The following is an 11,202-nucleotide window of genomic DNA, read 5'->3' as shown; positions in this document are numbered from 1 at the left end:
GGAACAGATATGCTACCACCATTTTCCTGAACCTTAATAAAGAGTTGCATATATTCATACAAAAGTTTTAGAGATTAGAATTTAAATTAGAGAGACTGTCAAAGTAAAGAAATGTGCAGTATCAAATGGAATTTTACTCTAGTCATTCAAGTTAAGTGAACAGCACATTCAAGAGTGACAGAATAGAGCTTATTTCTTTTTCATTCTCCAGACATTTCGAATTGACATCCTCAGAAACTAAAATATTCTTCTTTCTATATTCTTATTATACTGTACATTGAAAACTTTTTATTTTTTTCAATTAAAAAAAGATTATGTGATGTAATCAGTGACTGCATATGAATCCTCAAGCCATAGAATAAAAAGTTAATAGAACTGGCAGAGTTGAGCTATAGTGGTGTAAGTACTAATAGCATCTTTGTGTTTTCTGAGGACCTTTCACCTCAAGACTGTAAACTGTTATATACACACAACTGTGTAGCCTACAATATGCCCACTGCGCTAAAAAATAACTTCTGTTTAACTTGTTTGAAAAAGTGAGGAAGCACGATGTTTGACTTGCCAAAAATCTGTCTCTATCAAATAACATGATGAAGGGCAGCACAACCGCTGTACACTCACACCTGGTTTTCTGGATGACAGCCCTGGCGAGTAGGGCTGCCAGCACCAGGTGCCGCAGCAGCAGGAGCCGGCAGCCCTGGGGCTCACCTGGCTGCAGCCGATTGCGGCCGCAGTGGAAAATTCCCTGCCCATTACTGTCTGTGGCCAGTATTAGCACATTTAATTTTTTGGATGCTGAGTTTAATTACAGCTTTTTATTTATTTATTTTTTAATGGCACTATGTCAGTGTAGCTGTTTTGACACTTGCATTCTTGGTGGCTGTTTTGTCTTTGCCACTGGGGGATCTGGCTGACAACCATCAGAATTTTAAGACATGGGAACAAATCCTGAGTTATTTCACAAATTGTAACTTTGCCTGGGCCTCGCTCCCGGCCCCGCGGTGCCGCCTGGCGGTCGAGGGCGGAGCGGCGCCCGGAACCGAGCCGCCGCCGCCGCTGTTTCCAGCGGAGCCGGGCGGAAGCGGCACCGGGGCGGCGGGGCTCGGCCGCGAAATGGCGGCGCGCTGGGCCGCGCGCTGCCTGCGGGTCGGGCGGGAGGGACGCCGTGAGTGGAGTCGTGTCGTGTCGTGTCGTGTCGTGTCGTGTCGGCTGCGGGCTTGTCCCGAGCCCGTCGCTTTCAGGGGCCGTGCCCGGGGCGGCCGTGCAAGGCCGGGTGACCCCTTTACACTTATAACGCCAAATTAAGCCTTCGCTGCTTAAGAGGGTTGCTTCCCTTTGCTTGTTTGTTTTGTGACTTTAGGCATGCTCGTTAGCAAGAGCTGCTGAATGTTCGCCTTTCTGCAGAAACTGACTTATAAAGAGGTTTCAAAAACTGTTTATTGCTCACTTTAGATCATTTCTTCTACCAGGGTTGATCTCCACACCAGCAGCTTCTCGACTGACATCGGAGGAAATTATTCAGATGCGCAATGAGCTCTTTACCAAAGAGAAGGAGAGACAGCTATCTCTTTATCCACGAATTGAGAAAATAGAAGTAAAGTACACTGGAAAACCTCACCCTGGCAGTTTGCTTATAATGAACAAAGCCTTATCTACTCCATACAACTGTGCCATGCGTAAGTGAACGGGTTCTTAAGCTAATGTGCCACTGAGGGTGAAAATTATGCTGCCTGTTGAAGTATTTGCCTTCCAGATTTGAAATGTTAATATTATAGGCATTGTAATGGCCAAGGTAGGGGACATGCATTCAGAACATTTGTATTTAAGTTTACAGTACATTTGTACTGTGAACTTTGTGACCTAAAATACATTCTATTGGTGTAAAATACATCAGCATAAAATGATTAATTTTTCTAGACTGTATTTGCAGCTTATCCTTCTAAGTCATTTACAGTAGTAAAACACTTGCAAATTGTTGTTACAAATGCAGGGGAATAATTTGCTGACTCTGAAGAGTAATATTAATAACAGTGCGATATGTTTTTCACTTTCTTCAGACTTAAGTGAATGGCATTGCAAGAAATCTGTGCTAGCTCTTGTGGATGGTGAAGTCTGGGATATGTATAGACCCTTGACCAAATCATGTGAAATTCAGTTCCTTACGTTCAAAGGTGAAGATCCAGAGGAAGTAAATAAGGTAAACTTTCATCTTAACCTCATTGCAGGTGACCCCAAATGCAGCTCCTTGATTTTGTATACCCCTTTTAGTTCCATGTCCATCTGCCTCCTTGAACTTCGTTGTTGGTTGTTGTGAAAGTTTCAATATTTTTAATGGTTGGTTGGCACCTCACAGTTACTGTTAGTTGGACCACAGTGCGGGCTAGCTGATGTGTGGACATTCTTTTCAACCTATATTCTTGCATGATTCTATGATTTGAGGTTTAAATATCCCAAGGGAAACATCTGGCTTGCCTTTCAAGTGCAATTTTGATTATCTTGATCATCTTTAATCATCTCCAAATAGAAGACTACATTCTAAAGAAAGTAATGGTAGGGTAGACATCTAGGTTTGTGCCTAATTCAATGAAATGTTGGTGGGTTTTTTTGGATAGCTGATGTTCATCTGGTATAGGTTGCTAGGTTCTAAGTAATAACTCCGTGTTTTGTAATTCTCTTTATAGGCCTACTGGCGTTCCTGTGCCATGATCATGGCATGTGTGTTAAAGCGGGCATTCAAGGATGAGTACTCTGTGAATCTGGTTAAAGCTCCAGAAGTGCCAGGTGGTATAAATGTTTTACTGTTGATCATCTTGTCTTTCACTGCTTCTTAAATGAGTGTGTAATTATGTTACAAAAGAAAATCAGAGGCTCTTTTTCCAGTGTTTGAAGGTACTTAGCATTTTTATGTATATTAGATGCTGTTGTTGCAGCCTTTATTTGTATTTGATGTGATGGGTGCATTGAAGTAATACAGAATTTGTATTTGATTATGTTAAGTAGCTGGGCTTTAAACTGTGACAACTGAGTGGTCTCTACATAACTGCTAAGCCGTGTGTCTGTTTTGAAGGCCATTGAATGGATTGGAGAAAAGGCAGGAGCCTATCTTCCGAAACTGTTTTTCTATACCATTTGATACACTGAGGATTAAATCTTAGATCTTTGCACTCTTTCCAGATTTCTTTTCTAAAGTTTTAGCTTTGAACTTTTAAAATGTCCAGAGTCTTACTTGGCCTGAAATTATCAGTGGGGAGAAGGAAGAAGTTCCAAGGGAGTCTATGCTCCTGGGTGCTCCATTATTAGAACAAGAATCTGATGTACCAGGATTTCTTTAACTTACATTCATCAGGCTGAAAACAATTTATTCATTAATGTACGGAAGATTGGTCTGTATGGTAACTGGATTTCAAACCACTTTGGACCACATAGATTAAGTTAGTAACTTAATGGCATAGTCTTTTGATTATGAAGTTACATGAGTAATATATTTAGAAGATTTGATATGTTTCTGTGAAATTTGCCTTAATAACTATGTAACCTTATGATCACTTGAGTTATTAAAAGTCACCGTTTATACATCAAGTTGTAAGATCATTGAAGTTGGTTGCTAACAACTTCTGTTCACCTGTGACCTAAAGTTCACTAAAATTAGAAAACGCACTAGAAAGGAGGTTACGTGGACTTGATGATTCTTGTGGGACCCTTCTAACTTGAGATATTTTTTGTTTTAAATAAAAGAGCCTACCACACAATTATATATTTGATATATAAGAATGTGGTTTGTTGTTTGGAGTCTTCCATGATTCATTCCCTTTTTAGTCTTTTCATCACTTGTCTTGATTGGTAGGTTTAGAGTGGATATTTCAATTCTGCCAGGATTTGAAATAATCTTGCATATACTAATTTGTGTCATTACAGTGTATGTGTAGAAATAGCATTGACTTACTAGGTTCGTAAGCTTGATTTTTAATATGTCAATAGCTTGATAAATATACACAAAAAGCACTCTAACGACTACCACAGAAATTTGTGTTAAGTACGTGTCATGGATAAACATCTTAGTTTAGCTCTAATATTGTCTGATTTATCTATGCAATAAATTCCTCTTTACAGTTGAATGGTGCAAATTTAGTATATGATGTGAAAATACTGTGAAATATTTTCAAAGTCTATTGTCTTTTTCAGTGTTTGTGAGAAGCAGTTTTGGGAAGCAGTATAGCTTTTTTTTTGTTTGTTTGTTTCCTTTAATGGGTGTATATTATATCAACATTAAATTAAAGCACATTTAAAATGAATATTTCTCATTCAGTGAAACTAAAATGATACAGATTTAGTCTGCTGGTTGACTGTATTATCACAGCTGAAAATTTAAACTTTATCGATTTCTTAAGATTGTGTCTTTCTTACTAATTTTCGTACATCTGTAAGACTATAATATGGCAATGAAATATGTACTTCATTACAAATACGAGTGTTTTTCTATTTGGAATTGGAATTGCAGTGATCTCTGGAGCTTTCTGCTATGATGTAATTTTGGACAACAGACTGAATGACTGGCAACCAACAAAAGTAAGCACAATAACTTCATGCTCAAAAAGTTCTGTAGCTTACATTTTTGTCCAGTGTTTTCTTGGCGGGGGAGAGGTTAGTGGGGGGTTTGTTCTTTTTTTTTCTTTTTTTTTCTCCATTCTTTTCATAGGGTATGTCTACACCAGTATTTTATTTTACATGAGGAATACACTTCAGAAACTAAATCTCTTCATTTATCATATACTGGCTCTTGCTGAAGAGTGCTCTCAGCTCACTTACTGTACAGATCCACTCCTGCTTAACCACTCTTGCCTGGTAATGGAGATGTGACATAGGCTTACAGACTTTATATGAGTAGAACCCTCTGACAGTAAGGATGTATTTTCACCTATTAGTTTACAGCATAATCAATTCATTGTTGTAAAAGAACCGTGAGCACATTCAGCTGAAACTCTTCTTAATAGTTTGCTTATATTTCATGCTCTCTGCTAAATCTAATCATCTACAAACTTCTATAAAATCTAATCATGTACAAACTTATAACAGTTTTGTAGCTGGTGTGATCACAAATGTTTTACTTGTCTGGTGCCTATTGTTCTCATGATGAAGTATCAGCAGAGGTGTATGTGGCTAACGAAGCAATGTTAGTCCAATACAGATTTTCTTCAATATAATCTTGTAGTTAAAATATTTCAGACTAAGTTACTTTATAAGTGACGTAGTAAATGCAATTTCTTCTAATAACAGTTTCTTATTTATCAACAAATCTGAGTGTACAAAGCTTTGGTTTTTGGACCAAAGCAGTGAATTTCATAGTTACTCCGCAGTTTTTTCTTTTGATTCCACCAGAGTGGAGGTTGTTTATAACTGGGGCCATGACTATGGGAAACAGGATACACAACTGAATATTGACGATTGGCAAGACTGCACTTGCATATATCACATTAGGAAAACACAGGATATTTAACTCCACTTAATGTATATTGTTTCTGATGGAAGAATGCCTATTGATTTGTTCCTTAGCAATATGTTGCTGATAAATAATAAGCATTACAATCCTACAGCTGTATTCTTACATTTAGGATTAATACTAGATGGTCCTTATCATTTTGACTAATATTTAGTGTTTCCTATGCTTTGTCTATTCAGTACAGCTGTGAAACAGTGGTGACAATTTTATGTTTCAATTACTTTTTAGGACAACTTCAATTCTCTTACAAAGGATGCTAGTAAGCTAATTTATAAAGACCTGCCATTCGAAACACTGCAAGTTGAAGCAAAAGTAGCACGTGAAATGTTTCAGCATAACAAGTAAGTGTATAAATTTGCCTTTCTTTTAGAAAGGCAATTATAAATTCATTTAAATCTCTGCATAAGATGTGGTAGGTGAAGTAAGAAGGTACATGTCCCACTGCTCTGATTGCACTCAAACACGTCTCCATTGTCTTTGTTCCACTGGCTGATTACATTTTTAATGTTCTCTCCAGAGGCCAACACCTTTACTGGAGGTAGTTTTGTGAGAAATGGAAAGGTTGTAGACTTCTAAGTTTAATATTGAGCTTCAAGATTTCATTACTTTTAAACTGGAGCTCTGGTGATTAGACTTTTTGCATGCTAGCTACCTTAAGCTTTTGCTGAAAGGCTTTCATATTCAAGTTTTTTCATATTTTGGTATCTTGAAATGCAGATTTAATCAAATGCAGTTTCTGAGCTCTACAGAAGGAAAATGGGTAAAATACACTGCCCTGTGTTATAGAAAGGCATGTTCAAAACACTTTTTTTAGCTGACCACTTAAGCAGTGTTTTGGAAAAATTAACTGGTCCACAGCTGTTCAGTGGTTGGAGAGAAGTAGGGGAAAATGACAAATAATTTGACACTTTGTGAACCAAAATAAAATTTTGCTTGAAGCTAAAGTTATTACCAAAATAAATACTACTTTTAGCTTAATAATATTTATGTGACATACCAACTAACATCTCTTAACAATGTTGGTTGACAAGCATTTACAGCAGGTAGGAGCTGAGCAGACTTCAGATAACAACTTTAGACATTGTATGTATGTGTATTTATGTTTGTAGAAAGAGCAGAGACTGCTTTTTGCCATCTTGCAGATGACCAGTTGTTGAGGACCACACATTGCATAAGACCAGTTTAGGTGATGAGATAGTTTCTTCTGGACTTATATATGATTTAGAAAAAAATTTATTTTTCTATGTAGTAGTAGGTTCATTTTATCTTTCTGAAAAAAACTCTGTTGAGAGAGCATGAACCTCTGAAAATATATATGCTTTATGAAACATGTCAATACACACTGGTGTATAAAATTAAGAGTTTAAATTTCTTTCAAAGCTCTCATTAATAAGAACATAACTTTAAGAAATGCTCCCTAAATCAATCTGTTAAGTATTCTTACAAGAACTTGGTGTTAAAGGTTAGAAATTTTAATCTTTTTTTTTTGTCTTGATCAGATACAAAATCGAGACGATAGAACAGAAAGCTTCTCGGAACATGGAAGGAATTGTAACATTACATAGGTGAGCAAAACTGAACTCATTCTGTAATATTTCACTGAAAAGTTTAGTCGTATTGCAAGTAGTATTTGCAAGTAAAAAGAATAAGTTATTTATGATGGCTTTTAATTTAAAAATAAAATCACGTTCAAGTGTTGGAGATGGGAATGGAGCTGACTTTTGGAATGCAGTGTAAGATGTAAAGTTCTTAGGCTGGAGGAAGGAAGCTTTTATTATAGCTCAGTCTTACAATTTGTGACTCACTTAAGCTGGTGATACTCAGTTTTCCAGATGCCTAAACCATATTTGCTCTAGTTTGTTCAGGAAGAGGGTAGATGGGCTTGCCTGTTGATTGCTGGGAGAGGTTTGTTCTGAGTATGCTTTTGCTGTACATCTTCCTCTTGGCTCTCAGTTTTCTTAATTGATTGGCAACTTTCCAGGGCATGAAAGGGAAATACCTGTGCAGGTAGTAAACAAACTGTTCTTCAGAATGTGTGATCTTGGGGACAAATCTTTTTCTGGTGAACGACAGAGTTAACCCACTATTAAAGTCAACGTGACTTCAGAAATTTGAGAAACTAAGGATTATCTTTCTGGATTTGGGATTTAAATTTGGTAAATTCATTTTAGAACATTACGTGACCTGTATGTTTACTTCAGGAAATCTAGAAATGCTGTACTGGGGACATTGTTGAAAGGTGTTTTGGGATTTGTGTGGATTTTCTTTCATCTTGTTTGAAGTGTTCTGTAGATAGGATTTTGCTAACCAAAAATAAATAGGATCGTAATTCTCTTTGATTATATTTTTCATAACATTTTTTTTCTTTTTTCTTTTCTTGACTCCGGTCAGGTTTGGTGACTTTGTGGATGTTAGTGAAGGCCCTCACATTCCAAGGACAAGTTTCTGTTTCCAGTATGAGATAACGGCAGCCCACAATCTTCAGACTAACCAACCTGAATTGATAAGGAGGTTCCAGGGTGTGTCTCTGCCAGTCCATTTGAGGGTAACTATTTCATTTTCTGGAAATTTTCTTTTCTTTTGAAGTTAGGGCATTTGGCATATTTTCTGGTCTTTATTCTATGCTGTGACTGTAATAATACAGAGATGAGAGGAGGATGAGTAGCAGATGACCTCAGAAAGTGATGGCCCATGATGATGACCTCATTGCGTATTTGGGGTTCAATTGACTTGGAACTATAGCAGCTATGGAATCAGAGCTTGAAAGCTTGCATCAGAGCACCCCAACATTTTTTTCAATACTTAAAGCATGATTTTGGTTGCACAATTGCCGCATGGCTATTTCATTGCCCTTGCCTTAGTGAATTGTTTATCGTAGTGCATGCTGATCATCTGAAATTGAGGCTGCTGACAATGTTCATTCATTCAGGAAAGAACAGAACTTTGAATTGACAATCATGATGGAATCTTTTATGATACCAAAATAAAACTTAGTAACAACAGCAAATCTTATCACTAATCTATCTTAAGGAAAGGCTCTGCAAAAATACAGCTGGAGGCAAGAGTCTTCCCATTCCTGTTGACTTGCATTGTCTTGGCCTATGGTCTAGAACGTGTTACTGTCTCCACTGGGGAAGTTTACAAGAGATAGGTGGGCACCGCCTTCCTTGCCTCCTTTCTATGTACCTTTCCTTATCATTCCGGGTCATAAGATTTTAGTGCCTATTTTTACCCGTTACCCCCTCAATGATTTCACACAGTGGATGGATGTGATCAATAAATGTCTATTCAAGCCCTCTTTAATCCTCCCAAATATGGGCAAACTGGACACTGAGGTAATCTCTATTCAGACGTTATGGCTTATTGTTACATATTTGTTACATCATTTCTATAAACCTTTCAGAATCTAATCTATAGTAAGGTATTTTATTTAATTTTTTTCCTCCAGTAATATCATTTAATGACATTTATTACAGGCTCACCACACTGTGTGGCACAAACTGCTGGAAAGGTCGAAGTGGCTGGTAAGTCTTAGCGGTGAAATACGACTTAAATATATATAAAAAAAAAAAAAACACGATACAACAACCTCTGATAGAGTAGCATTTGAATGATTAGAGATGGATAATATCCTCAGTAACATATCTTTAAGAATGGAAATGTTAACAGATGAAGAAAAATTGGATGCACATGAAATTTAACTGCTTTGTAGTAGAAGATTTTCTGGTATTGTTTTTGATGTCTGACTGCTGAAGTGCATTGTACCATTCAGAAAAAACATGCAGTGTTCAACTGATATTTTGTACTATTTCAAATAACGGGAGCAAATTATGTCAGGCTTATCATCTATGACTGAAGCTATCTGCTTTTTAATAGTCCCTAAGATCTTTTTAATTATCACTTTAAACTACATCAGTATTTTTCAAATTCATCTCTAGAATTTATGTTGATACCACACGTGTAGAACTTAAAATATTTTTTTCCTGTTTTAATCACGAACACGAAATAAGAAAACTAAAAATTGGAGTAATGTATTTATACTTACCTAGATTTGAGGTAATAGTAAGTTTTCTGCCACAGGCTTGAGAGAACACAAGCAAACAATACTTTTAATAACTAAATGCAGAGATAAAATCTACCATTGGGTAAACCTAGGTGGAAGCTACTGGAGATGAAAGGAAATACTATCTCAGTAAACTGCATGAATGCACTAGTTTATTTTTCTCCATTTAAAATCTGCATGGAAAATAAAAGTTTCTTGCAAACATTCTTCTGTCAAACAGTGTTACAAAGTTGAAATGGGCTTATCCAAGAGAATCTTTATGCTGACTGAATAAAAGCAAAAAGGCCATTTTTTTTCAATAAATGGAACAATAAAATATCAAAAGCTGCGTATAACCAGAGACTGACTTTCAAAGCATGATTAAACGTAGGGAATTGTTACGAGAACTAAATAGCAGATGGTTTGAAGTCTTCAGAACAAATATTTTATTTACTTCTGTGGCAAAAGAGAGAAAAAATACGGTATGCCTACTGAAATTTGTTAGCCAAGGATGTTCTCAGAGTCTAACCCATAATTTTTTTTTTTAATTAAATTAGTTTGAAGATGCTTCTTGTCCAGATTGTTTACTTCTGGAGACAACAGTTGTCTTTCTTGCTACACTGACAGTGTGAGGGGAGGATTTCCAGGATCTAGAATTAAGTCATGTTTAATAAAAATAACTATTTCGTTATTTTTCTGCAGGTCACTGAAGAGAAAATTGTGGAAGCAGCAGCAGAAAGTCTTGAGGAAAAAGGTGGAACTGAAGAAGAAAAATCTTTATCAATCTAAATTAACCTCTAAATGTACATAATAAAATGTTTGTTTTTTTACATGGCTTATCTGTGCTACATGTTAAACTCTTCATTAATTCAGTTGAATTCCATGGACCTGAATCATGGATAGGTACAAAAGCCAGCATCATATATTTCAGCCTACTTTAATTTCAATTTTCTATCCCTGTTAGAAAGGCATGGATTTTTTTTTAAAAGTCTCATTTGTGTTAACTCATTTTGCAAATCATTATCTCAAGAACAATGATACGTGTCCAGATATTGTCCTTTCTGATTAGTGTGCTTTAGGCATCCTTTTTTAAGTTGATACAATTTCAAGACCACGTTTTTAGGCTAATTCTTTACATGCCGTGTTTCTTGCTGGAGTTTCCCGATGAAATTCCACTGCTTTCTTTGCCTACTGCATTAGAGACAAATAATGTCTTAAACAAAAACTTCCAGAAGGCCATAAAGGGTTACAAAAGGGTTACTTCCCAATTTTGATTTTGTCAGAACTGAAATTAGATTCTTTTGTATTTGCTGTTCAAAAGACACCATTCAGTAGCTTAGTGCAGAATTACCATTGCTTTATGAGTACAAAAATAGCTGAATATAGAAACTGAAAAGTTCTTTGAGGTTATTAATTGTCTGCTGTACAAGAGCAGTTAATATCACTTTTAATGATCATTTTCCAGAACAGTACCAGGAATGCAGTCTTATGCACATCCCCACCATAGTAAGATTTATTATGCATTTTCATTCTTTGATATTTAAATACTGCGGCTTCAGTTAAAGTTTACAAGGGGTTTTTTGCTGGATAATGTTTTCTGACACTTTGTGTTTTCGTTACTAGCTCATTAGAGCTTCTCTCATACCAGAAACTATTACTATGT

The 11,202-nt window shown here is 36.4% G+C and overlaps 1 protein-coding gene across 1 annotated transcript; it reads left to right on the top strand.

The window, feature by feature from the left end:
* Window positions 1–1,017: 1,017 nt before the first annotated feature.
* MRPL39 (mitochondrial ribosomal protein L39) lies at window positions 1,018–10,396 on the top strand. The gene is made up of 10 exons (XM_083841532.1): window positions 1,018–1,165; window positions 1,470–1,676; window positions 2,058–2,197; window positions 2,682–2,781; window positions 4,499–4,566; window positions 5,726–5,838; window positions 6,997–7,062; window positions 7,889–8,042; window positions 8,974–9,021; window positions 10,242–10,396. Exons 1-10 carry the CDS (start codon window positions 1,114–1,116, stop codon window positions 10,326–10,328), a joined length of 1,035 nt encoding a protein of 344 aa, XP_083697658.1. The 5' UTR covers window positions 1,018–1,113; the 3' UTR covers window positions 10,329–10,396.
* The last annotated feature ends 806 nt before the right edge of the window (window positions 10,397–11,202 follow it).

Source organism: Anser anser (genome assembly GCF_964211835.1).
Source record: "Anser anser genome assembly, chromosome: 1".
Lineage (NCBI taxonomy): Eukaryota > Metazoa > Chordata > Aves > Anseriformes > Anatidae > Anser > Anser anser.
Note: the sequence above shows the minus strand (reverse complement) of the source record. Positions and strands in the feature narration are given on the sequence as shown.

Excerpts from the sequence above, each read along its gene's own strand:
- MRPL39 (XM_083841532.1), top strand. The coding sequence starts at position 1,114 with ATGGCGGCGCGCTGGGCCGCGCGCTGCCTGCGGGTCGGGCGGGAGGGA. Across the intron at positions 2,198-2,681 it reads ATCCAGAGGAAGTAAATAAG|GCCTACTGGCGTTCCTGTGC; the intron begins GTAAACTTTCAT and ends TTCTCTTTATAG. Across the intron at positions 4,567-5,725 it reads ATGACTGGCAACCAACAAAA|GACAACTTCAATTCTCTTAC; the intron begins GTAAGCACAATA and ends ATTACTTTTTAG.